Source organism: Triticum urartu, chromosome 6A, assembly GCF_056163025.1.
Source record: "Triticum urartu cultivar PI428250 chromosome 6A, HENAU_Tu73, whole genome shotgun sequence".
NCBI lineage: Eukaryota > Viridiplantae > Streptophyta > Magnoliopsida > Poales > Poaceae > Triticum > Triticum urartu.
In genome coordinates, this window is record NC_141878.1 from 569,926,409 (window position 1) to 569,954,306 (window position 27,898).

The following is a 27,898-nucleotide window of genomic DNA, read 5'->3' on the forward strand; positions in this document are numbered from 1 at the left end:
GTCCATTCAATTTTGGTTGTAATTGATGTTCAGGATAATGAGCCAATGGTTTCATGTGGATAAAGCACACTTGAGACCATCGTATAGATGTGTCCTTTAGAACCATGGAATACCTGAATAGTCTAGTCAATGGTTAGAAAGAGCCACTTACCTTGACTTGATGTGCTCAAGAAGTTTGAGTGGTTCACCGTAGACTTTAAGGTGCGCGAGCCTTAAAATTAGCTTCCCTACATCACATATAGTGCATATAAAATCCAAATATTGCTAGAATTTAGCATCATAATAGTCATAAAATAATGGAATTGCTGATAGTTTCTGTTTCAACCCAGTGTCCCGATGACCAAGGCGAGTATGCCAAGTTTGTCATGCAAAAGACATTCTAGAAAACTATCTTGTAGGCAACATGTGCTACGGGTTTTGTAGTATGTGTAGTGCAATTATGGTGATACATAGATAATGTCTTTGTCATATTCGTTGCACATCGTAAAGAGAATATATTCCTCTTTGTTGCCATCATAAGTTTCGATATGGAAACTATTTTGATAGATATATCCATAGTTTAGTAGGATACGAGTTGACCCAGAGACGATAAAGCATCCCTGATTCTGCTCGATTACACATAAGGATAGTAAATATGATACACGTTGAGCCAATAATTACATTATCACGCTTAGCAATTTTAAAATATCTCATTTTCTCTCGACGAGAATGGAAACATTTAACTTCCCTGAGTATAGAGTTTGTGGTGCATATGTCCACAAGGCACATATTATCTTTCATCAGATTGACTCCCATAGACATCTATATATAGACTTGAAGATTCTCAATATGAAAATCACTGTCAGATATATAGAATACATACAAATGTATTGTACCAAAGTGTTGATACAATATATTGTGATATACAATATATGATGACAAAAATACTTATGTTCTTATTACAACATCACAAGTGGACATATATAAATAGATCACTAAGGAGATTGAGAGACTAACCGAAGTCTTCAAGCATATCGATTTAGGTATACTCAACCAACATGTTCTCCGTGTGAGCAAGGTCCTCTGGCTGATGGAAAGTCATGGTGTTGCTCGGTCCGAGTGGAACATCATGCGAACAACTAGTTCTATTTGCAATGTGTGGGTGAAGGTTGAAGTTGGATTCAAACCTTTTCCCTTGGGATCCTTGACATCTTGGGATTGCTCACACTATCACACGGGACAAGACGGATCTTGATGTCCATGACCCACATTGCGTAGTTGTGGCCATTAAGGGTGAGTGCATCAAATTCTTTAGCCACCGGTTACTTATATGGTTAAACCAGAAATAATTAATTTATGAATGATAAATTAAGGACCATCATGATTGATTTTGTAATGAACTTTGCAAAAATTAATGAAAATTTCAAGAAGTTGGCTTGAAATCATTAGTGTGAACTTCAAATTGTTAAGCATGACACTTTGTAGATAATAGGAGGGAGAAGATTAGTTTAGAAGGACAATCCGTGAAAGGCCCATAAACACACCGTGCGTCTAGGATTTTTGCATATAGCCATCGGAGGACGCCGCTGCCATGCACGCGAGCCGGCCGATGCGTTGTGGTTCATTGCCTGGCTACGGGGCATGCTCCGCCACGCCGCCTTTTGGGAGGGAGAGATCGCGGCCGGACGCCGACGCCGTTGTGCAGGATGGACCGCCACTCCAAGCGCCAGTTGTTGTCTATGTCACTACCGGACTCGCGGTCTATGCGTACGGCCACGGGCCGTTGGCATAGGGGCTGTGCCGTCGGCATAGGTCTATGCCTATGGCTGCCGTCGGCATAGACCCATCGGCGTAGATATCGTCAGTGTAGTCTTGTCAGACCATCGGCATAGTATAGCCGTCGGCATAGGGCCCTATGCCGACGGCCTGGCATCAGCCGTCGGCATAGTTTAGCCGTCGGCAGTGTTTTCCATCTGACGGCAACGGACGGTGCCGTCAAAAGCGCTAACGAATCATGCAACGGCACGTGGTAGAGGCAAAGCCGTCGGCATACCTTTGCCACGTGGCATCCCGTGGTGCTCCTGGTGGCAGGGCTATGCCTACGGCAAAGCCGTAGGCATAGATGGATCTATGCCGACGGCTTTGCCATAGGCATAGCTCTGCCACGTGTCATTCCCTGGTTCCTCCTGGCGGTAGGGCTATGCCTACGGCAAAGCCGTCGGCATAGATCTGCCACGTGGCGAGCCCTGGTAACTCCTGGGCTTATATATGCCGACGGCTTTGCCGTAGGCATAGTCTTTTTTTTATTATTTTCCCTGTTTTCTCTTTTCCAATTCATTTGACAGCATTTCAAAGCAGAATAATATGGAATTATGCAGAAATATGACAGTTCATCATCTAAACATACTCAAGTTCATCTAAACATACTCAAGTTCATCATCATCATCTAAAGATCATCGCCGGCGGAAGTTCATGAACATAAAAGTAGTGCAAGACATGGAACATCATAAAAGTAGGAACATGAAAGGCATGGCACGACGGCCACATGCACGGAATCATCAAGCAAGACCACCTCCGCCAAAACCACCACCACCAAGACCACCTCCGCCAAAACCGCCACCGCGACCACCATCACTCTGCCAGATCAGCGTGACTGGGGGCGACGGAGCAGGAGTCGAGCCATCGGTCCCCTACATGTTTCAAAAAAGATTTTAACGGTAAATATGATATGATAGTGTTGAATGAACGAGAACTAGTTTGCCAGTAGTTAGGCAAATGTACTAACCGGACTATCACTACCTAGTGCCACCCATTCATCGAACGTGGGCACGTGTGGGGGTTCTCCCGCAGGTGGTGGTGGGGGTCCCATTTGTGGTGGATCCGTGCGGTTACTCCAAGACGCCAACATAGCCTAGATGTTAGTTAAACAAGCAAACTAGAAGGTCAGAAGAAATGAAAGTGCAAAAATTTAGCTTGGTTTTAAGAGGTTAAAACTAACCATCATCATCTGACGGTTGTAATCATCGTTTGCCTTCACTCGTTTCAAGTACTCCCGCACCTCGAGATTCCTATGCTCGACAAACTCCTTATATGCCTACATAATTTAGGTTGTTTCTATGTGAGCAATGCTGAAAATAAACTGAGAATGCTAGAGAGAAAAGGATAAAGAGGAAGTACTTACAGCATGCTGGCGGGCTAAGGGAGTTTGTGAACGCCCCGTACTCTCTAACTGGCTCGAGTTGGTAGCCCGAAGCCGTGTGTACGAGATCAAAGGAGTGATCAAGCCATCGAAACACGGATACCGACCATTCTTCTTCCCCTGGATGGCCACCACCGTCGTGTCGTCGATCTGAGACTGGGCGACCTCAGCAACAGGAACATCCGGATGCAACTTCTGAAAGTGATGAGTGTAAGACCCCAGGTGCTCCTCGGTCTTGCCGTAGTACTGGCTCTTGCCCTCCTTGGGATGACTCCACTCGCGGGCCAGCTTCCACGACTCCATGTCTGAGAGCGGCCTCTTCAACTTGTCCTCCTGCAACATCAAACAGAAGTTAGCCATACATAAGAACATGACGGTAAAGAAGAACAAAAATGCATCATGCACATAGACATACCTTCATGGCCTTGAAGCCCAGTGGTTCCTGTTTCCTTGGCCGTGTGTCCCGTCGTTTCCACGGTTAGCCCGGGCCTTGATGCTCTTGGCAGCAAACTCTGCATCGTCACCGAGCCACCTATCCACCAAACTCGCCCATCCGCCATGCCTTCCATAGCACCAATGAGGAACAACCTATGCAAATTTTAGAAGCATGACATGTGAGCACGAAACATATAGTTTACTGCTTGAAACAATGAAAAGTTAGTAATAGTTACCATCATGAACTGCTCCTTGTTCAAGGTAAGTCGTTGCTTCTATGCTTGAGTTTTAGTCATATTTTGGTGCAGGTAGATGTGGTAGTACTGCGAGACGGCAACCCAGCGCACCTCGTACTGCAACTGACGAGCTTTCTTCTTCGCAGCCGCAAGCAACACCACGTCGGCTCTGGCCTTGTGCTCATCAAGAACTCTATAGAGTTGATACAATCATGCATAAACCAGAAGCAAACAAGGCATGAGTTGAGTGATTCAATGATAAACCATGAACGAAACTGAAGACAGGTGATTCAAAAGAGAACTTACCCAAAATTTGGTGATCACGGCCTTAGCGGCCGTCCCATACTCCGCGTTGCTGCAAGCCTCGTAGTGGGCCCAGCTCGTGGCCAAAACCCGCAGCTGCGGGTCCCTGTCTGGCCGTGGGCAGAATAGGCCAGGCCAAAACTGCTTCAACAGGACAGTGATAAGGCCATTCGGTTTACGGCCCTTTCCGCGAAGGATCCAGTTTCTGCAAAAGAATCAAAGGATCGCCATGTGTACAATAAGAAAATGTTGTCATGTGTTGAAAATATGATTGAGAGGCACTTACTCTGTCCCCGCAAGTTCAATGAGCCACTTGTGCTCCTCGATAGAAGATGGTGTAGGTAGTCCGACATTACCACGCAGCCACCCCTGTGGAGCACCCGGTGGCTAGTCACCCCACAACTCGGGATCAACCTCCCCTCCACCACTCTCCTCGCCCTCCTCCTCACCCTCCTCCTCCTCACCCTCCTCCTCCTCGCCCTCCTCCTCCTCGCCCTCCTCCTCCTCACCCTCCTCCTCCTCGCCATCGGGAACATACTCCTTCTCCTCAGACTCAGAAGGTGCCTCTGTATAGGAGGGCATCGAAGAAGACCCTCCTATTTCGGACACGGCCGGAGTTTTTTGCCCCGTCTGCCTCTCCCCCCACCTCCTCCTCCTCTAGGGGCTCTCCCCCCACCGCCTCCTCCTCTAGGGTCTCCTCCCCCGACCCCTCCACCTCCCTGTGAGGTGTCATCCTCGCGTAGTCGGGAGGGAACCTTGTGGGCTCATCCACTCCGAGTAAGTCCTTTGAATTTACTGAGGAAACTGGCGCCGCTGGACTTGCCCATGATTAGCAAACCTGCATTGAGAAGAGAATAAACAATTAGTAAGGATGTCAATTAAACAAGCATACAGGAAAAACATTAATAGCAGAAGAGCACATTAAGCATACTATTGTAATGATCATTAAAAGAACTTACATTTTCTAGAACCCATATGAATCATCACTATTGTAATCTATTTGTGGACCGGTCTCATCATCACTATCACGCATATCTTCTTCGTTGTCTGACGGAGGTGGAGGCTCTTCCTCGTCGTCAGCGTCTTCATTTAACTTTTCAAGCATAATTATGTCTCTTAGATTCACAACTGCCTCACCATCAATCCGTGTGTCATCGTCGTTTGGGTCCAGGTCAACATAACCCAAGTCATCATCCTCGTTGTTTCGGGCCACGTCATCATGTTCCTCTTGATAGAACACTCCCTCGTATGTCATGGGGTTTATGTTGTAATAATCATCATCGTTCGGGTCCGGTAGCTTACCATGTGGCGACACCTTGAACACAACTTCCCAACCCTTTAGGTACTCTTTCTGGCATGGGTAAGGCAGATAATATACTTGTGTGGCCTGGGTAGCGGCGATAAAGAGATCAGCTCCGGCATAGACGGTTGATGGTTTAACTTCAACTAAACCAACAGAAGGCGTATGTCTCAGACCCTTTTTGGGGTCGAACCATCGGCATTTGAACACAGTGAGACTTAGATGTTCGCGGCCACGTTTGAATGTAAGCTCGTATATTTTTCCTACCCTTCCGTAGTAATCTACTTTATTATCTCCTTCGGTGAAGACTCCAGTATTTATGGTTTTGGGATCAGCCCGACTGTTCTGGTGCTCCTCTGTATGGAAGCGATACCCATTCACATCATACTTTTGGCATGTCATGACGGCAGGGTCAAAACCCATCTCAATTCTTCATCCATTGATTCGGTCGGATCATTTCCCTACAAGTTTAATTGAAATTATAGGGTGCATGAGTTTAATTGAAATTATAGGGTGCATGAGTTTAATTGAAATAGGTAATAGGGAAGTGTGAAAATTACTTTCTCCATGAACCATGCAACGAAATTTTTCCTTCCATCAGCACCCTTTCGGAGAAGAGCAAGTGCCTCCGCTTCAGTAGGAGGCAGCATTCCCGTCCATTCTTCTTCAACGAATCGACTACAATAAGAAAAGCGGTATAAGAACTAGGCAAAGTGAACATAACGAATTGACTAAAAGAATGGTGCAAAGGTATTACCTCATCCACTCATCCTCAACTTCCTTGATGTTGTGCAAGATATAGAACATGACATCCTCCCACTCATCTCGTGGCATGAGATAAGGTGTCAAGCATCCAGCCCTGCCACCTTGCCCGATGAATAGAGGCAACTTGGGTTTATACTTGGGTTCTTCTGTATTGTATCAAGACACCTTATTGTGCAACGTGGGAACATGGTCCGGATAGTAGGCTGTCCTGAGGTCTGCCACCTCCTCTAGGATAACTGCCTCAGCTATGGAAGCTTCAATCTTAGCTTTGTTTCCACATTTCTGTCTCAGATGCTTGTTCTGTCTCTCAGGGTCGTACTGCCAACGATTCTGCACAGGGCCCCCCCAACAATACCTCGTTCGCGAGGTGCAAAATGAGATGTGTCATCGGAGTAAAGAAGCCTGGCGGGAAGATCTTCTCTAGCTTGCATATCAACTCCGGCGCCTTCTTATGCATTTCTTTTATCTTCTCAGTACATACTTCTTTAGCACAAAGCGTGCGGAAGAAATGGCTTAACTCCGCAAGCACACGCCAGACACGCTCGGGAACATAGCCTCGAACCATCACCGGCATAATCCGCTCAATCCATACATGATAGTCATGACTCTTGAGCCCGGTCACTCTGCCCATTGAAAGATTGACCCCCCTTACTTATATTCGACGCATAACCATCAGTGAACTTCACGACGTGTTTCATCCACTTGAATGCCTCCATCTTATGATCCTTTTTAAGTACGAAGTCAGCATCTGGCTTGAACCAAGATTTTCGACTGCCTGTGGGAGGCTGCATGTGTAGACGTGGTCTATCACAAATATTCTGTTGATCGACTCTAGCATTAACATTATCCTTTGTCTTATCAGGAATGTTGAGGATCATGCGAAAAAGGGACTCTGCGACATTCTTTTCGGTGTGCATCACGTCTATGTTGTATGGAAGTTTGAGGTCCTTAAAATAGGGAAGCTGCGTGAAGGGGGTAATGTGAGTCCAGTTGTGCGTCTCACCATATCCTTCAAAACATTTTTTCCCTTTACCTTTTCCTTTGCCCTCGCCCTCGTCTTCGCCTGTGGCTTTGCCTTTGCCTTTCCCTTCACCGGCAGGCTTAAGAGCTTTCAGCTAAGCAAGCACATCCGCACCAGAAAACGTTGGAATCTCGTTTACTTCATGGACAACTTTGCCTTTTGTGAAGTTCTTCTTGTCTTCCCTATCAGGATGGTCTGGAGGGAGGAACTGTCGATGCAGGTCAAATGCAACATACTTGCCACCCTTCTTCAGCCAAATGAAAATCAAGGCCTGCATGCACACTGGGCAAGGCATCTTTCCACTTGTACACCATCCGCAGAACAGGGCATAACCGGGAAAGTCATGCATGCAATATTGTAGCCAAACTTTCATCAAGAAATTTTTCTGCAGATGTCGGTCGTATGTCAACCTCGGGAAGTACCAAGAATGGTGCAAATCATCCACCAACGACTGCATAAACACACTCAAATTCTTCCCCGGATATTCAGGCCCCGGAATTATAAGCGACAGGAACATGGTCTTGCGTTGCATTATGGCGCCGGGAGGGAGATTGAGCGGAATAACAAATACGGGCCAACAGATGTATGGATTAGAAGACATACCATATGGATTGAACCCATCACCTGTTATAGCAATTCTGACATTCCCAGCCTCGGCTGCTTCCTCCGGGTACTCTATATCGAATGACTTCCATGCTTCACCTCCTCATGGATGTATAATTTTTTTTGGATTGTACCTTTTCCCTTCCTTGTGCCACTTCATCATTTTGGCAGACTCCTCGGTGATGAAAAGGCGCTGCAGTCTTTTTATAAAATCAAGATACCGAAGAACCTTCACAGGGATTTTTAGCTGCTGCTTCTGACCATGCTTATCGACCACCTCAATATACCGAGAGGAACCGCACTTCCTACAGTACTTGTCATCCGCATACTCATGCCTAAACAAAAGGCAATTCTTTGGACAAACATGTATTTTCTCATAGTCCATGGAGAGCGCCTTCATGATTTTCTTCGTAGCGTACATGGTTTTTGGCAGTTCATGGCCCTCAGGCAGGCTGTTAGCCCATACTCCTAGAAATGCTTCGAAGCAACCTCGGCTACAGCCGTACTCAGCCTTGACTGCCATCAGTTGCGAGATGGCATCCAGCACAGACAGCTTGGCACCCTCATAGAGAGGTTTCTTTGACGAGGCCAAGATTTCCAGGAAGGCCTTTGTGGTTTCCTCCGGTTCCTCCGGTTCATTCGCTGAATGTGACGGAGGTGTTGGCTGTGCAGCAAAGACATCATCTAGCATGTCTCTAACCCCATCGTCCTCATAACCAGCGACGCATTGTCGTATCACATCCTCTCTACCACGGTCCCGTTGGGCAAAGTTTATCGGCATATTAAAGTTGGGCATAAATCCATGCGAGCGAAGGTGCTTAGTCATCTCACTCTTATCTCTGCGGATACGTGTCTTACATCTGGCACACGGGCATTCTGGCACCATCCTCATTGGACTACGGAATATCTCTTTCAAAAACACATCAGTTTTCTTGACCCACTTTGTTGTTACTTGATTCTGACGGAAAAACCCACTATACATCCACTGATTATCTGCCATCTCTGCTTTATTGGAAGCCACACAACAAAATTAAGGATTCATTTAAATTACTCACATCAATATTTTATTTTTTACAAGATTGACGAGAAACGACATTTAATCCACCTACATCTCTAATAGGTAAAGATGGGTCCTAATCCCACCCGAGAATGTGTAGATTGAGTACGTTGTCCATGCTCTACCCCATTCCGAGACAAAATTTCGGCAGCACCTCCCCGCTGTTCTCCAAATAAACGTCTCGGCAAAATGCCGAGAGAATGTGCATCCGGAGAACATCAGGGAGGCGCCACCGAAATCCTGTCTTAGAACGGGGTAGAGCATGAAAATGTACCCAATCTACACATCCTCGGGTTGTCCGTGGAAAGCGTTGGACAATCCGAAAGAGCTGTGGTGATAAATATGCAATTGAATGCATATTTATCGATGCAACCCTTTCGGACGGGAGACCTAGGTTACGCAACTTGATGTGAAAATTTAATCTAGTGACATGGAAAAAAAGTGGACGAGGTCATGGAATTGTTGCTCACCCTCTGATGTAGAGGATGTAGTCGATCAAAGGAGGGACGATCGTGGACAACCTCCAACGTCGACGGTCACTCCACGAAGATGGGAACACCACAAATCCTGTTAATTCCATCAAGTGAAAAAAATTAGGTCTTCACCTCACATTAACCATTTGGCACAACATTATGAATCGACATGAAACAACATGTCAAATTGTAAAAAAAAACTTTATTAAGTATTTTATAAACCAAGTGCCTCGATTTGCTTCTTATATATGAATCAACATGACCATAACACTAACTTGACCAAATACTAACTTGACCAATATCCATCCATCTATCACAAACTTAACCAAAATCTATTCATCTATATTTAACAAACTAAGTGTGTAAAAACATTTGTTAACTTGACTAACATCCATTCACAAACTTAATAAAAATTATCTACTATGTATCTAAAAACCTAATAAAACTAAACAAAACAAAAAACTACATTTTATTCATATATCTAGCATACACATCTAATATCCATTCATCCATGCCTCTAATATCCATTCATGCATCTAACAGTGGCATTCATATAACAAATGAAATAAATTGAAAAAAAAGAAGGCTAGCTCACCTCACCGGAGGAGCAGGCAGGGAGTCGGGGGCGGGGCAGGGCGTCCGGGGCCGGGGCAGGGCGGCGGCAGGGGAGGAGGTGGAGTAGGCGGCGGCGGCGCGCGCGGGTGGGGAGCGAGTGGGGCGGCGGCGACGCAGGGGCAGGGGCGAGTGGGGCGGCGGTGGCGAGGGGGCAGGGTGGAGTGGGCAGCTACAGGGGACGGGGGCGAGCGTGGCGGCAGCAGCAAGGGGTGGGGAGTCGGGGGATGAGGCGACGACGGCAGGGGACGAGGTGGGGTGGGATGGGGCGGCGGCGACGCGGGTGGGGCGGCAGGGGGCGCGGGCGAGGCGAGTGGGCGGCGGCAGGGGGCGTGGGCGAGTGCGGCGGCGGCGAGCAGTTCGGGTGTGGTCGGGGTCGGAGTCGACGGCTGCCGTCGGCATAGATGCCACGTCAGCGATCCGCGTGAAACACCCCCAATGGCCGCAGCTATGCCGACGGCTTAGCCGTAGGCATAGTTATATTTTTAATTTTTTTTAATGTCTTTAATAGTTTATATTTTTTTCTTCTTTATGTTTTTCTATTTCATATAATTTTTTTGATGTTTTTTATAGTTATATTTTTCCTTTTTCATGTTTTTATGTATTATTATTTCATATGGATTTTTAATGTTTTTTAACGCCGCTCGGCCCTCTCCACTCCCGGAACCACATAGAGGGGAGGGGAGGGGAGGCGCCGAACTCGAGCAGCTTCGTCCGCCGAGGCCGTGGCCTGGTCGCGGGTCTGGGAGCGCATGGCCTCCGCCTCGCGTGCTCGATCTGGAGCTTACTAGGTCAGGTGACTGAAGGGGGAGGGGGTCGTCGATGGGGGGGTGGGGGTGGGGGCGGCGGCGGATCCAAGTCCGTCGGAGAAAGATGCTTCACGCGGGGACTCCTGGGAGCAACATCCGGGCCAAACCACAGCTACATCCCCTCCGTGTAGACCCGACGCGTCCGTTCCCCCCTCCAAGGGCAATCCAAGTATTTAATAATATTCACGCCGCATCGTTACCGCAGAACGTCTACTACCGTGTCATCGCCGTCCGTGAGGGGGGGCCACGCCCCAGAGACGCGTGCCGCCTGTTTGGACATGCCACCACACCACCCCGCATGTATGAGGGCCCGGTGCGACGCTCCGGTGGCATTGCTACCCCCCCCCCCCCCCCGGGCCCCCGTCCCGCCTAACCCTGTAGTGTTTGACCACGGGATCTAGCCCTTTGACTTTGCACGGACGGGCTTTGACCAGCGGACCTCCCCACCGATTGTGTTAGGTCAGCCCATAGGAACACTTTGGAGCAACAACCGGGCCAGACCCACAGCAAGATCCCCTCCGTGTAGACCCAACGCGTCCGTTTCCCCCCTCCAGGTGCCGGCGGCGGCGCCGTCCGTGAGGGGGGCACACCCCGGACACGCGTGCCGGGCGTTTGCAACCGCCACAACACTTCCAAACTTGTGAGAGGCCGCCTGCGCAAGATTTGACGGCATGCTAGCCCCCGGAGGCCGCCGGCCACAGCTGTAGACGCGCGAAGGGCAATCCGCGTAGAGGGAATTTTTCGGATACTTGTCCATCACCAAAAATTATGAAAAAAATACCATCGTTCCTATAGAACATGTGCCCACGTCGTGCAAAAAAACTCATGATTTTATCGCGCTCCGAGTATTTAATAATATTCACGCCGCATCGTTACCGCAGAACGTCTACTACCGTGTCATCACCGTCCGTGAGGGGGGGGGCACGCCCCGGAGACGTGTGCCGCCTCTTCGGACATGCCACAACACCACCCCGCATGTATGAGGGCCCGGTGCGACGCTCCGGTGGCATTGCTACCCCCCCCCCCCCTAGGGCCCCCGTCCTGTCTAACCCTGTAGCATTTGACCACGGGATCTAACCCTTTGACTTTGCACGGACGGCCTTTAACCAGCGGACCTCCCCACCTGGTTGTGTTAGGTCAGCCCATAGGAACACTTTGGAGCAACAACCAGGCCAGACCCACAACAAGATCCCCTCCATGTAGACCCGACGCGTTCGTTTCCCCCCTCCAGGTGCCGGCGGCGGCGCCGTCCGTGAGGAGGCACACCCCGGACACGCGTGCCGGGCGTTTGCAACCGCCACAACACTTCCAGACTTGTTAGAGGCCGCCTATGCAAGATTTGGCGGCATGCTAGCCCCCGGAGGCCGCTGGCCACAGCCGTAGATGCGCGAAGGGCAATCCGTGTAGAGGGAATTTTTTGGATACTTCTCCATCACCAAAAATTATGAAAAAATACCATCGTTCCTATAGCACATGTGCCCACGTCGTGCAAAAAACTCATGATTTTATCGCGCTCCGAGTATTTAATAATATTCACGCCGCATCGTTACCGTAGAACGTCTACTACCGTGTCATCGCCGTCCGTGAGGGGAGGCACGCCCCGGAGACGCGTGCCGCCTCTTCGGACATGCCACCACACCACCCCGCATGTATGAGGGCCCGGTGCGACGCTCCGATGGCATTGCTACCCTCAGGGCCCCCGTCCCGCCTAACCCTGTAGCGTTTGACCACGGGATCTAGCCCTTTGACTTTGCACGGACGGGCTTTGACCAGCGGACCTCCCCACCCGGTTGTGTTAGGTCAGCCCATAGGAACACTTTGGAGCAACAACCGGGCCAGACCCACAACAAGATCCCCTCTGTGTAGACCCGACGCGTCTGTTTCCCTCCTCCAGGTGCCGGCACGGCGCCGTCCATGAAGGGGGGCACACCCCGGACACGCGTGCCGCCTCTTCGAACATGCCACAACACCACCCCGCATGTATGAGGGGCCGGTGCGACGCTCCGGTGGCATTGCTACCCCCAGGGCCCCCGTCCCGCCTAACCCTGGAGCTGTTGACCACAAGATCTAGCCCTTTAACTTTCCACGGACCGGCTTTAAACAGTGGACCTCTCCACCCGGCTGTGTCAGGTCAGCCCAGAGGGACACCTGGGAGCAACATTCAGGGCCAAACCGACAACTACATCCCCTCCGTGTAGACCCTATGCGTCCGTTTCCCCTTTCAGGTGCCGGCGGCGGCGCCGTCCGTTAGGGGGACCACGCCCCGGAGATGCGTGCCGCCTCTTCGGACATGCCACAACACCACCCGGTTGTGGTAGGTCATCCCATAGAAACACTTCGGAGATGCGTCCCCTCCGTATAGACCCGATGCGGCTGTTTCCGCCCTCCAGATGCCGGCGGCGGCGCTGTCCGTGAGGGGGGCACACCGCGGCGCTGCCCTCCAGATGTTTCGGCATAGCTCTTTTTGATTTTAATAAAACATAATGTCCTATATTCAAAAGAACATGACGGCACATTATTAATGTGCTCGAAAAAAATACAAACTATATATATATATATATATATATTCATAATCTATGAAAAAAATACAAACTACACATATATTCATATAATACATAAAAAAGCATAAAAACATATGTAAAAAAAGCATAAAAACATATGTAAAAGAAGCATGAAAACATATGTAAAAAAAGCATAAAAACATATGTAAAAAAACACATGTAAAAAAAATAACTATGCCGACGGCATTGCCGTCGGCATACATACGACAGGGTTTAGGCGGGCGACGTGGCGCGGATCAATGACGTGGCGCCTATGCCGACGGCTGCCGTCGGCATATCTGCGTCGCGGATCAGTGACGTGGCGTGCTGAGGTATGCCGACGGCCGCCCGTCCCGACCGTCGGCATAGCTTTGACGCCGTTAGCCGCTGGTCACGGGTGGGGTCGCCAGGCCCACATGTATGCCTACGACTGACTTATGCCGACGGCAGCTGTCGGCGTTTGTTAAACTATACCGACGGCTGATCTGTGCCAACGGTTGCCGTCGGTGTAGGTAGGGGTAGCCCGACGGCAAGGGTAAGCCGACGGCCAGGACTAGGCTGTCGGCATAGATCCAAGTAGGCCGACGGCTGCCGTCGGCATAGTTTTGGCCGTCGGCGTAGAGCCGTTTTCTGGTAGTGGTGCCTGAGAACGCGCCGTCGGGAGTCGCAGCGGGTCTCACTGGCCGTCTCTCGCTGGTGTGGCGTCTGAGGGTGCCACTGTGTTTTACGGTACACACCAGAGTGCCACTCTGGACGAACGGTGTCGTGTGTCGTCTTGGAAGAACTACGTCGTGGCTGTTGATGCGTGCTCAACGAGGTCACCGCCGGGTTGATGTTGCCGTGCGCCGGAGCGACGTAGTGGCCGTAGTTGTTGCCTTCGGTCCGTGGGTTGGTCTTGTTCCCAATATATGCATGCGGAAAACATCACATAGTAATTGATTAGCATATTTGTTTAATCAAAACGAGAGCAAACGAACGAGACATGCATTCGAGGATGGTCAGTCGTTGCTTCCTCACAGAACGAATAAAACTACGGCAATTAGTAATCCCTGGTTGCATGCATGCCCGACGTTCTGTCGCAGCCAGCCTTGCAGCCGTCCGCAGCCTGCCGTCGCGCCGTGCACTACGCCCAGTCGTCTCCGCCGCCAGCACGCGGAAAGGCCGGCCGGGGTGCCGCTGTGGTGGAGTTCCCGTCGTTGCATGTTCCTTCGATTTTGCAACGCATCCAGACGGAGCTCCCATGTAAGCATTGGGGTCAATTGACCCTAAAGAAATTAGGTAATCCTTCATTAGTCCTTCAGTAGTTTAGTATTAATTACTGTTCATTTAGACAAGATGACCCCGCTGTCATAGACATGACCCCATCAAACATTTTTTCTAGCTTCGTCCACCATCTCCACCATACAAAGCCTCCGCCACGAGCGCTAGATGGAACCGCCGCATCCAGTGGCGCCACCAACGCATCCGTGGAGGCCCCTGTCTTTCCTTCTCTTGATGCGAGTTGCTCTCACGGTAGATGATGTGTTAGAGTAAAACGAGATTGAAAGCGAAAGGACAATCAGTCCTGGTTTCCATTGACTCTCAAGTATATATACATTTAAAAGAGGTGGGAAGAAGAGGTATCTATAGAAAGAGAGAAGGGACGTGACTATTCAGGGTTGAGCACACCCGTTTACTAATGATTATTCATTAATTAGCATGTACTAATTAATCTACTAATTAATTCCTAACAATTTACAAAAAGATTACGCTAGACATGGTGGTTTCTATCAAAAAAGTGTAAAGTCACGTTTTCTGATAACCTAGCTCTTAGGAGGTGTTTGTTTTCAGGGACTTTTTTGTGTAGGGACTAGAAAAGTCCCTCTTAGAGACTTTTTTATCAAATGGGAAGGACTTTTTAGGGACTAAACTAGGCATTTTAGACTAAATGAACAAGACTCTCAAGGAAAGTCTTTTTTGGGACTTTTCCAACAATGCCCCTCCATGCATTCAATGGCCCGCCACCTCATGGTGTTGTTTGATTGTTATTTTTCTATATACTAGGGGCAACATGGTCATTTAATAACCTCTAGAAAGGGACTAGGGACTTTTTAGGTGGTGTTTGGTTTTCTAGTCCTAGGACTTTTTCTAGTCCCAACTAAAAAGTCTCTAGTCCCTAAAAAAGTCCCTCCCTGTTTGTTTCCATAGACTAAAAAGTCCCTAGTCCTTTCCTAGAGGTTATTAAATGACCATGTTGCCCCTAGTATATAGAAAAATAACAATCAAACAACACTATGGGGTGGCAGGCCAATAGGTGCATGAAAGGGCATTGTTGGAAAAGTCTCAAAAAGATCCCTAGCTTAGTCCCTAAAAAGTCCCTCCCGTTTGGTAAAAAAGTCTCTAAGAGGGACTTTTTCTAGTCCCTACACAAAAAAGTCCCTGGAAACAAACACCCCTTAGTCTCTGAAAACAAACAGGGAGGGACTTTTTAGGAACTAGAGACTTTTTAGTTGGGACTAGAAAAAGTCCTAGGACTTATGAACCAAACAGGGCCTTAATGTGATGGTTTCTTGCAATTTACTCCAGAATAACCCGTTCTTTTTCGATGGATTATATATTTACAATACTAAAGCCTGTTGTGCAGGATCTATTTTTTCAATGATGGTTTCCGTGTTAAAAAGGGGGAGTATCTTAGAACTCATCTAGATGAGACGTAATTTGATCTTATTCACCTGAAAAACAAGAATGGATACAACCCACTTCAGTACACACGCATCTTATAGCATCACATCCAATGACTATAAAAGATGAATGAGACCAAATTAAATCTCATCTAGATGAGTTCTAGCAAAACTGTTAAAAAAAAGGGAGAAATGCAGCCGAAGAGAAGCCTGTCTTCCACCCACGAAACCAGAAAACAGCAGCCATCACATCACAATCACTTGCGTGCAAATGCCACCAAACCAAACTTGGGAGCCCATGCAAGGAAGGCACAAGGAAGCTTAGGAGCCCATGCCACCCAAGCCGGCACGGCGGCGGGTGAGTCGATCGGCGGCCGTGAGTGGAACACACCGGCCGACTACGCTACACCCTACACGCATAGGGCCTCGCTCGCAAGTCACTTGTCCGAACCAGCCACAAGCAATGCCTGTCTTACTCCGATCACGAAGCAACTCCGCCATAGTAGACTAGCAGTAGCACTCTACCGGCCCGGAAAGAAAGAAGAGGATTACCGGCGAAATCTTCCTTCCTTTCTCTTACTTCCCGGCCTGGCTCACTCCACCCGCTGCCACCTTAAAGAAACCAACCGATGCAGATTATCCATCCAGCAAGCACCGATCCGTCCGTCTAAAACCCCTGATCCAAAGACAAAAAAGATACTATCGGAGTAACCATGGGGCTGTGCGCGTCGATGCTGCGACGGAGGGCCAAGCAGCGGCACCCGGAGCCGAGGCGCGGCACGCCGACGGCGCTGTTCGTCGTCAGGGGCGAGGGCGACCGCCGGCCGGAGGCGCTCGTGCTCCGGGTGCAGGACTCCGGCCGACCGCAGCTCCAGAAACCACCTGCTAATGTGGCACCCAGAAGGCAGGAGAGATGCAGCCGGCAGCAAGCCGCGGACGCGCCGGACAGGACGGTCCGTGCTCAGGCTCAGCCTCCTCGGTTGGGTAGTGCCAGTACCAGAAGCACCGCCGGGATCGAGCCGGGTGCGCCGCTGTCCACGCGCAAGACGGCGACGGCCGGCCGAGGGGACCCGGTGATGCAGGGGCGGTACGGGACGCCGTCGATGGCACCACCGACGACAACGGCCTCGCCGCTGATAGTGCCCGGGACGCCGGCGTCGGCGGCGATGACGCCGGGGCGGCCGGTGTGGCAGAGGAGGATACTGATGGGGATGCGGTGCGAGCTGCCGCGGTTCAGCGGCCTCCTGCTCTACGACGAGCACGGCCGGCCGATGCACATCGCCACCCCGGGCCGAAGGAACCACCGCCAGGTATGCAGAGTACTCGCTCCGTCCGCGAATAAATGTACTTCTAGCTTTTGTCTCAAATTAAAATTTTAAAACTTTAACCAACTTCATAAAAAAAAAGTAGCAACATTTATGACCTTAAATTAGCATCCCTAGATCCGTTTTGAATTATACTTTCATAATATATAAATTTGATGTCATATATATTACTACTTTTTTGTATATAGTTGATCAAAATTTTAAAACTTTGACTTAGAATAAAAGCTAGAAGTACACTTATTTGCGGACGGAGGGAGTAGGCTTGCAATATATGGTTGCTTCTGAACAATACAGAGTTCAGATTGATGTACTCCGTTTTGACCTGTTTTTCTCCAGGGGAAGAAGAAGACTGCCACTGCCAGGACACCTTCCACGACAACTCTCAGGGACCTCCTATAGTTAGTTTGTTTGTTGCGACCAGTTGACAGAGGCTGAAGGAATACTCTGCTGTAAAACAGCAAACACAAGTCATGTGAATATGTGATACTTATATGAAATGGATTCGCTGTTCATAGAAGACATTTGTTTTACTGACCAAGCTTCTCATGTGACATGGTTAATTATGCCATGTCACATTGTCCTAGACCAAGAATTGGTCGTGCTGTTATTCTAGAAAAAAATAAAGAATTGGTCGTGAAGGCAGGTTAAGGTTAAGTTTAAGCCCCTGCCTCCTCCTGTTTGGCTCTGCTATGAACTGAGCACAGCAACCCAGACAAGAAGCAGAATGAAACTGAAACTATGAAGCAGACACCTAAATGCCACTGCCTGACAGCACACAATGCACTTTGCAATCAATTAGGAGTGATGGACACTTCTTTGCACATCAACTAATACACAGGCTGAATAAAAAAGAAAAAGGAGAGAGCCCCAACTGAACACTACCCAACAACAACAGGCTATATATGATTTCCCGCATGCTTCCTCCACTAGGCTTCTGTTTCTCTTCAGTCATCTCCAGCACATTCCAGCCATGGAGCCTGTCTAATCCCGAACCCCGACCGGACCGGCGATAAGCGACGACGCCGTTGCACTTCCCCCCACCCCCACGGTGTCATGTCATCGGAGCCCGACGGGGAGACCACCGCCGCGACTGGCTTCTTCCGTTCCTCCATCAGATCATCAGTGTCTATACGCGAGCAACGACACAGTTAGCGAGAGATGACATGGTCAAGGATCATCGATCACTTCCCAAATCTCAAGCACTTGTTGTGTTTCACTTCGCCCATGCTCGACGGCGGTACCTGCGGCGCCTTTGTCGCTCGCTCCTTCGCCAGCTTCTCCATCGCGTTCACGAACTTCCGCAGGTGCCGGATGTACTCGGGGTACGTCTCCAGGTTGCAGTGGCCACCACCTTTGACCCACAGCGGCTCGTACTTCTCCTTCGCTAGCTCCCATAGGCGCTTGCCGTGCGAGAAGTCAACGATGTCGTCCGCCGTGCCCTGAAATGTGATTCAGCAAAGTCCAGATCAAGCAAAGATCCAGCTGGAAGTGACCATAAAGCATATCATAATCTTGAGTCTTGGCACAAAGATAATGAAACCACAAACATTTTGAACTCCAGCTAATTAGACGTTTAAATACAATATTTAAGTCTGCATTCGGAGCAGGCTTCATAGGGGACACCAATAAACGCAGACTGTCCATATGCATCAGGAGTCCAGGACACCACCACCAAGTTCTTGTGGTGGCAACTATCATATGTTTTTTTTAATCTATTTTGTAGTTTCAAAGGCTGAGAAGATAAGCTTCCTTTATGGGAAGGAACAAAATCAAAGGAGTTCCATCAGAACACACGAATCAATGAGATAGACTTGCTATGAGAAAAAGATGACTGGACATCAATGCAAAAGGTAAGTGAGTCCCTACTCACATGTATAACCAGCACTGGACATTCGACCTGCTTTATTTTGTCGATGTTCTGCAATCGTTGGCAGTAAGGTGATGATTAGAAGAATAAACGACCGGCATTTCAGAACCAAAGTGAAAAGGCGTATAACCCAGACTTCCAGACTTACCTTGAAGATATCAAACCAAAGTGTCACTTTCACTGGATACAAAACGCGTATGCCTGACAGAATACCGCTGTGAAGGACGACCCCTCTTAGTTTCTCCAAACGTGAGGCCAAGTGCAACGTCGGTCCGCTTCCAACTGATTGCCCATACAGGATCAGATCCTCTTGCCCTATCCCATACTCCTTTTTCAAACAGTCGTAGACAGCCTCTATGTCGTAGTACGTGTTATACTCCGATGGCTGCCGAAGCGGAAAACAAGATCGAAAAAAGGAGCATAGTTAGGTTATGTATTCCACACAAGGAAAAATGTACCACTCAGCTACCTAATATATATAAGTGCATACACATGAACATGTCTACTATCATTTATTCTGCTATAACAACAATTGTCTCCCATGTAAGTGTACAACAGTTCACAAAATCTATGTATTGCATATGGGAACAAGCACACATGCTAGTTCATTATTTGATTGGCCAAAGGAAGGTTTTGAGTAGGGACCGATAACCGATAAGTGTTGGGGCTGTTGGTCCCTTACTTTAGCAACTTTGTCAAAAGGATGACAACCAGAACAAAGGTAACATCATGGACTAGAATAGCAGAAAGCGAGTATGACTTTTGGGGTGTTTGTAGTGCATATGAATGAAAAAGCATGACCAACCATTTGCCGATGTCCTTTTATAGATGAGGCCAACAAAGATGGGAGTGGCTAATAATTATTATTTGCTTTTAAGAAAGGGTGCCCACACACCTATCGAAGAACACAAAGCTGATTATGAGAAAAGGATAGGGAGCAATGCAATCCAATAGTTGTCAGTAATTGATGAAAATGTGGCACTATCATATACAGGGGACATCATGATCACAAAATTTGAGAGTTTATGTAGGAATGGGACGTGACAAAAAAAGACAGCTTAACTGCAGATTTAAGCAACAGGAGAACCGCGTTCGAGTTCTTATAATTACTTGGGGATTCAGATTCTTACTTTTCCTGTAGAGGCCCCATATCCTGAATAGTCATAGCTGCACAAGAAAACCAAGTAAACAGATTTAGTAGATTCGTCGGAGTAAAATCCCATCAGCAAGATCCACCAGGCAAGAAATCTGCAGTCCTATCAGATTCAGGTAGAAACTACTTTTCAATTGGTGTAAAATACTCAAAAGTCTCAAAAGTCAAGCAGTAGACATCAACAAGATCCAGCAGGCAAGAAATCTCACAAATATGAGATGTGACAATATCCCATAGAAAACGCAAATTTGAAGATCTATTGGATTGCCCACCAAAGGGAACGTGCAGGTTGTCATCTGCAGTGCAACCACCACAAGGAAACAACCGTATACTGCAATACTCAGCACTCTCATATCTTCGATCCCTTATAACACACAACACCAAATGGCCTTACAATGCATCTATGCCACATGCACGGTGACGTCTGAACGCTCATAGTCATTGGTGAATCGATGGCCACTAACTGACTGACAATGCTGAAAGCAACATCAGCAGAAGAGCACACATGGGAGCAATCGTTAGCATCAGCATCACAGCAGAACCTGATGATATGGTACAGACTGGTATTACAATAATTGAAGCCGTTGAAAAACCTGGGATCTTCTCCCCGGATTAATTAACCTCAGACCTGGTACTATAATCAAAGGTAGGCGACTGGCTGTTTGTTTCTACCCCGGAACTGTGACTAGGATAGGATATGGTTGGAGCAGATTATCTCCACGAAGAAGCAAAACCCAAATTGTGTCTGAATCAAACTTAAAAAAATTAAAAATGGAAGCAGGCTATTCAGCAGAGAGTTATCCAGCGGATCTTCTCCGGGTCAATCAAAAAATTCCAAACGCCACCTAATTCATTATTTATTCACGGTTTGCTGACTAGCAGACGACAAAGATGAAGCTCCGATTAAATCCTCCTCGAACCGAATCAGCATGCGCTGGAGCCAGAAAACAACTCCGGATACGGAATATTACGAGGAATACGACCACCAACAGCCTGCCAAATCCAATCGGAAGTGCAGAAGATGAACCTGAATATCGATTGCGCAGGTCGCAGGTGAATGCGGGAGCATGACGCGGCCGTGTGAGGGAAACTAGAGGCTACGGAGGCGGGGAGGGGAGAGGGAGGGGTGGGGGCGGGCTGACCACATGATGTTGACGCGGAGGTGGGAGCGGAGCTCCATGAAGAGGCCGAGCATCTGGCCGAGGTCGGCGGCGTTGCCGTGGGAGTAGAGCAGCGTGAGGCGCGCGGTGGGGTAGCGCCAGAAGGCGGCGACGACGCGCGTCCCGGCCCTGGTGGGCAGCGCGTGCACGTCGACGTTGGCGTCGGGCAGCACCCCCGTCATCCGCAGCCCGCCCTCCTCCGCCGCCACCTCGTACGTCGCCGGCTCCGGCGGGAAGAAGGCCAGCCGCGCCGCCACCGACGACGTCACGTTCCCCATCCCGCCCTCCGCCTCCGCCCTCCGGGAACGGCTGGCTGGCTATTCCTGGTGGGGGCCCTCCGAATTCCGCAACGTGAGAGCCGGCCAGCTAGCGCCCCGCCCCTCCGCTTATGAGGGAGGCGCCCCGCTCCTTTTGGCCGGGCCTCCTCGCTCTGCTTTCGGTCTGGTTTGGTTTGGTTGTGTGGCGTGTCGACGGAGGAGGATGGATGGGAAGGTTGGGTTCTACTAGCCCACTTCCGTTCCTCCTTCTCTTGGACGGGCGCGTGTAAATGCGGGGAGAAATGCGGGTGGGAGACAGCGAGAGATCCTACTCCCCGGCCTGTACGGGAGTCGACGTATACAGAGTATGCTAGAAATACCCTCTCCTTTTTTGCTAATTGGAGGAAATACCATGTGTTTCAATGACTGATTTTTTGTGATGGATGTAATTGACTGATTGTCTGAACGCTCATAGTCATTGGCAAGACGACTTCTCGAACAAGTCTACAACAATGTTTGTCCGACTCTGATGAGGGAGGGGCAATGACGGTGGCGCTCTTTCGGCTCACTTCAGTGCTTGTGGTCGTCGCTAGGTGGTGTACGAACCCACAAAAGACTTTTGATGTTTTTTGTGCTATCTTGACAGTTGATAGATAGATCAAAAGTTTTTCTAAAGAAAAAACAGAACATCAAACATTGGTTTGAAAATTCAAAAAAAAACATTGGTTTGATCTCTGGTGCTTGAAGTACCACTACCATGACCATCCACCAACTGGGTGTTTCTCAAATGTGTGTGTATGCACATTTTCTAAGGTATAAAAGATGGTTGTTTCTCAAATGTGTGTGTATTTTCTAAGGTATAAAAAAGAAGAAGAAAGGAAACAACCATATAGGTCAACTGCATTTTCTCTTCTGAACAAGCTACTGACAAGGTACCGTAACGAACATGCTAGGCACATTCCACCCAAGAATGAGTTAGCCGTGAGTGTGTTATAGGGCAACTCCAATGCACGACCCCAAATCATTCGGTTGTGTCCGTTTAAAGGTAAACTGACGCAAAATGCGATCCAATGTGTGGGAGCAAACGGACAAACGTTTGTTTTTCGTTCGCTTTTGACCCATTCCCGGCCCAACTATCGGCCATGTTTGCGTCGAAACGGACATGCGTTGACGGGCGCGATGCGTGCTCGTGTCCTCCCCTGGCCCGCCCGTCGGGGAACACAGGCGCCCCTTTTCTCCCCCAGCCGCCCCCACCCCCTTCCCCTCGAACCCTACCCCGCCATCGTCATGGCCGCCATTTTCTCGGCCAGCCCCTGCCCGGCGCACCCCCTTCCTCCTCCTGCCGCCCACCCCTACCCCTACCCCTCTGACGTTTGTCTCGGCCGCGTCGTTGTCCTGTCGGGCCGTCGGATTTGAGCGCATCTGGCCGCCTCATTTGTGCGGATCTGGCCACCGGTGGGCTGTGCCTAGCCAAGGATTGGTCGGGCACCGGACCGCACAGCCCCCGCAACATCTCTGCGTCGCATGCAGGCATGGACTCCACCTCTAGCCGCTCGGATCTACCCCGCCTTAACGGCGCTGTCAAACATACGCCCGGCCGTCGTCCGAGGTCGGCGCTGGCCCAGCGGATACTCAGCTCACCTTTTCCGCTCATAAAGTGCGACGACTACGAGCGGCAGGTCATTCGACGCGTTTCTACCATGCCGAAACATTCAGGGTGGGTGTTCATCAAGTGCAAAAAAGATAAGGTATATGGTTGTTTTTCTTCGGTTGTGCTTCCGGATTCGGCGTAATTTCAATAGCTCTTGGCTCACACGCAAAATTGTGTGTAGGATGGATGCAAATTCTGGTATTGAGAAGAAGAATACTTTGACCTATTGATTGGGCGAAATATGATAGATGCTCATGCACTTCTTGTTAGAATAGAGGCTAGAGATGAGATTTGATGGGAAGCAACGTCTACTTTTTTAGAATCAAAGAAAAAGAAATATACAAGATCGAGAATCCGCAGATTAACAATGAAGGCATCAAAAAGATATTAATCCAACTTATGAGAACAGTTATGGAATTTGGATTTTTTTTAAATGCCTAGTTAAGATTTGGTTAATGTACTAAAAGATGCATGTAGCTGGACAAGATGCGGCCGAAATTCGGCCGCCCATTGGGCAAACGGCTGACGCATCCACAAATTCGGATGGACACCGCTCCATTGTCATTCTCAAACCAACGAAAACTGGACAGAACGGAAATCTGTTTGGAGTCCTGCGTTGGAATTGCCATTAAACAAGTTCCAAATAGAAGAAGAAAAAGTAATTAACCGCGAGTGATAACGTGGTCAAGATTCGGTCAAAAGAAAAACGAAGAGCAGAGCATGGATAGTTCTCTGGGTGTTTGCGTGCGGCGAATGACTAGCCGACTGACGGGAGTGATGGCGGCTGCTGAGTGACTGCTCCGCTCTGCTCGAGCCGAGTGATGACTGGTGAGACTGCGTGCGGGCCCAGCCCACTGTCACCCCGGCCCCACGCCAGCTGCCACGCCTCGAGATCCCCTCGTTGACGCCATCTCCCATGCGCCGGGAAGGGAAGCGCACAAGTGTTTTTTTCTTTTTCACTGCAACATTTCGCCTGTCTTCCTGCTGCCGGTTGACACCACTTTCGCGTACGAACTGTGCCAATTTTCCTTTTGGTCTCGTGGACACCTCGATGAGGCGGGGATTCATGTATTCATTGTAGAAGAAGAGATGCGTTCGGTAAAATGGAAAGAACCACGCGAAAACCAGATACAAATGGCGCGAATCCTCACCAGTCGGTCGATTTGACGATGGAAACTCGAGAATAAAAATGCGCCAATAGCACACCAACACACCAACAGATGTCATCGGAGCGGATCCTCGCCATATCGTGCCCCCCTAGCATCCCCCGTCGAGCAAGCCAGGTTCGGCGTGGCCTGCCTACGGAGGGCTATGAAAAAGGCCGACCGAGCTAGAAATGGAGCATAGATATGAACATTTTGGGCTATCCGGACACGTACTTCAAGAAATGGTTTATGAATGTTTGTTACCGGGTGTAACAAGATCCAGTTGGTAAGGATAAAATACCCTTTCGTATTTGTATGGATTTCTGGAATTGATAATCATAGAGAAGCCCTCTTTACCATTCTGTATAAATGGACTATTCTATTTTCGATAGTCATACTGGTGATTTGGAAGAGATTTCTCGAAAAGTCTTTAGTGCTCATTTCGGGCAACTTTCCATTATCTTTCTTTGGCTGAGTGGCATGTACTTTCATGGCCCCCGTTTTTCCAATTATGAAGCATGGCTAAGTGATCCTACTCACATTGGACCCAGTGCTCAGGTAGTTTGGCCTATAGTAGGGCAAGAAATATTGAATGGTGATGTAGGCGGGGGCTTCCGAGGAATCCAAATAACCTCTGGTTTTTTCAGCTTTGGCGAGCATCTGGAATAACTAGTGAATTACAACTCTATTGTACTGCAGTTGGTGCATTGATTTTTGCAGCGACTTCGGACCAGAAGCACCGCACGATCGACCATGTCACAAACACCACTGCCGCAAGAGGGGGGTGCTGAAAATGCCTCGCCCCAACTTTGAAGGGGATGATCAAATTAAGCACGCTTCCGGACCCTTTGTCACCTTCAACTTCTGGTGCTTCAACGACCACCGGCTAGGGCCACTGTGCCGCCCCGACAAAGACGAAGGCGCCCATCGAGTCCACGGGTCTGTGGAGATGAGTACATTTTTTCCTGCAAAATTTCAATGTACCAAGCAAACATGATTATCCACTGGAAGCAGGAATTGTTAGTAGGGCGATACCGGTGAAGCATCCACCACACAAAGGGTTTAAATGTATGCATATTTTTTATGTATTCACATTGCTTCTAATTGAATCTCCCAATATGTCAACTCACCTTGGCTTGTTGCTAGTTATACCTGGCCATATCTCGGGTCGGGCCAAAAAAGCCCGTTGCTGAAAACCCAGGCCTAAGCCCGGCCCGACCACCGGGCCTACTAAATCGGGCCCGAGCCCAAAAAAGCCTGACATGACCCGGTCGGTCTGGCCCGACCACGGCTAAAAACCCATTTTTCGCAGGCCCAAGCATGGCCCGATCTGCCCGACGGACTAAATTTTTAGGCCCAAGCCCGGCTCGATGGAATGTTCGGGCTCAGCCCGGCCCGGGATTTTTAGGCCAGGTCGCGTCAGGTCATCTGGGCCGGGCTGCCCATGGCCAGGTATGTTGCTAGTACTTTTTGTCAGAAGGCGCCAGAGAAAACCAAAGAATAGTGCGCATGCATGTCGTCTATCCCTACACAAAGTCCATACAGTTTAATTTTCTTTTGATGTTTTAGAAAATTTATATCTTTCAAACTAAAATTCCATTTTTTATTTTTTATATATTTGAACTCCAAGCGCCAAGACCTTTAGAACAAGATCAATTTTGGATGCATTCAAACATGTTTAAATTTCAATGTTCCAAATGAGTGAAATCAGTTTTCTGGAAATAAGTGGAATAACTTTTTTGAATTTAGTGAAACCAATTTTTTTGAAATGAGTGAAATTTATTTTTAATGCATATGAAACATATTTTAGTGTGAAATATGTGAAACTTATTATTTAAAAAATGTGAAACTAGTTACTTACACAATGTGAAGCTGATAACTTCAAATTATTTTAATTACTGAAACATTGTTTTGAAACGAGTGATTTTTTTTTAAATGATAGTTTTCTGAAGTAAGTGAAACCAAACCAATATTTTCATACACATGACACATATTTTGGTGTACGTTAAACTTATTATTTCAAATATATGAAGCTGGTATTTTCAAACATATGAGTGGAATATTTTAATAAGAAAATCATTTTTTCAGATGTACGAACTCAGGTTTTTTTAATGCGTGAAATTAGACTTTTGAAAAAAAATGAAAATGAGTTTTTAAATATACGTGAAACCTTCTTTTTTAAAACAAGTGAAATGTGTTATATGAAATGAATGGAATCAGTTTTTTAAAATGGGCTAAATGTGTTTTTGAAATGAGTCAATTGTTTCTAGATGACTAAAATTTGGTATTGAAACGAGTGAAATCATTTTTTCAATGAATGAAATTAGTTTTATGAAATGAACAAAGGTAGTTCTTTGAAATGACTAAAACCTATGTTTTCAAATGTGTGAAATTGATGTTCTCAAATCCGGTAAAAAAGTGCGGAATTGATTAATACAAATTTATTAAACATGTTTTTTCATAATATACGAAAGATATTTCAATGTGTTTGTGAGTTCCATTGTCCATTTTGTGAAAATATTTGAAACCGTAGAAATCACTTCTATGAAATAGTGAAACATTTTAAGGTTTTATGAAAGTGATTTTAAATATAATTGAAAAATGTAGTTCGAACATATCCAAAATTGATCTTGTTCTGAAGGTCTCCACACACGAATTCAAATATAAAAAATGTTTCGACAGTGAACGTTTTATTCAAAAAATATGAATCATTATAAATATGAGGATGGAAATAAAATGTGTGTCCAGTGTATGGGGTGAGAGAATGCATGCATGCACCGTTCTCTCCACTCCCTCTCTCACTCCTCTGTAAAAGTTGAAACCGACTGACGCAAAAGGAGGGAGTCCCATTCTACATGTCAATACTGACAACAATGAAATTTCTAGTAAAAGGAACATCTGTCGACTTTATAAGTTGTGAGGGCTCACTCTATCCCCAAATCCTCTTTTATTCCCTACCTATATTATTTATCCTCTCTTTTTTATCAATGGGTTTAAGATTCATTACCTCTCTCATTCTACTATTTCACAAAGGAATGCGAAGAGAACTCAATGGATTGTATCCTATTCGTTGAATAGATTTCTTTTTTATTAGAGTATCAGCAAGAAATCTTGGTTATTCACTCTATTTTAAGTATTATTTAAGTAAACCATGCATAATGCATATTCCCCATTTTCAAAACTATTGGGGGGGGGGGCATTGGCCCCCAGCCTTGGATCAAGTTGTGAAGGATTTTCTTTAGGCGAGCTTAGATTGGATTTTTTTATCAAGCTCCTCCATTGCATACAATACTTAGCTCATACCCAAATTTTTAGTGAACTGATGAGATCATGGGCGCCGACGATTTC

At 47.8% G+C, this 27,898-nt stretch overlaps 2 protein-coding genes across 3 annotated transcripts; one reads left to right on the top strand and one right to left on the bottom strand.

The window, feature by feature from the left end:
• The first annotated feature begins 16,109 nt into the window (after positions 1 to 16,109).
• LOC125515135 (uncharacterized) lies at positions 16,110 to 18,031 on the top strand. The gene is made up of 2 exons (XM_048680575.2): positions 16,110 to 17,302; positions 17,654 to 18,031. Exons 1-2 carry the CDS (start codon positions 16,706 to 16,708, stop codon positions 17,714 to 17,716), a joined length of 660 nt encoding a protein of 219 aa, XP_048536532.1. The 5' UTR covers positions 16,110 to 16,705; the 3' UTR covers positions 17,717 to 18,031.
• A 52-nt stretch (positions 18,032 to 18,083) lies between these two features.
• LOC125515156 (uncharacterized) lies at positions 18,084 to 22,032 on the bottom strand. 2 transcript variants are annotated; one of them, XM_048680598.2, is made up of 6 exons: positions 21,480 to 22,027; positions 20,315 to 20,351; positions 19,333 to 19,569; positions 19,188 to 19,235; positions 18,559 to 18,756; positions 18,084 to 18,443 (listed from the first exon to the last, which is right to left on the bottom strand). In XM_048680598.2, exons 1-6 carry the CDS (start codon positions 21,773 to 21,775, stop codon positions 18,429 to 18,431), a joined length of 831 nt encoding a protein of 276 aa, XP_048536555.1. In that variant the 5' UTR covers positions 21,776 to 22,027; the 3' UTR covers positions 18,084 to 18,428. The 2 variants fall into 2 exon arrangements, with proteins under 2 accessions (XP_048536555.1, XP_048536554.1); XM_048680597.2 differs by having other exon boundaries at positions 18,084 to 18,756; positions 21,480 to 22,032.
• Between the last annotated feature and the right edge of the window lie 5,866 nt (positions 22,033 to 27,898).

What these genes read in the sequence shown, in the direction of transcription:
- LOC125515156 (XM_048680597.2), bottom strand. Translation starts at nt 21,775, where the DNA reads ATGGGGAACGTGACGTCGTCGGTGGCGGCGCGGCTGGCCTTCTTCCCG. An exon ending in CTCCGCGTCAACATCATGTG is followed by an intron (nt 20,352 to 21,479) that starts GTCAGCCCGCCC and finishes TTTCTTGTGCAG; the next exon opens with CTATGACTATTCAGGATATG. An exon ending in ATGGGGCCTCTACAGGAAAA is followed by an intron (nt 19,570 to 20,314) that starts GTAAGAATCTGA and finishes CCGCTTCGGCAG; the next exon opens with CCATCGGAGTATAACACGTA.
- LOC125515135 (XM_048680575.2), top strand. Translation starts at nt 16,706, where the DNA reads ATGGGGCTGTGCGCGTCGATGCTGCGACGGAGGGCCAAGCAGCGGCAC. An exon ending in GCCGAAGGAACCACCGCCAG is followed by an intron (nt 17,303 to 17,653) that starts GTATGCAGAGTA and finishes GTTTTTCTCCAG; the next exon opens with GGGAAGAAGAAGACTGCCAC.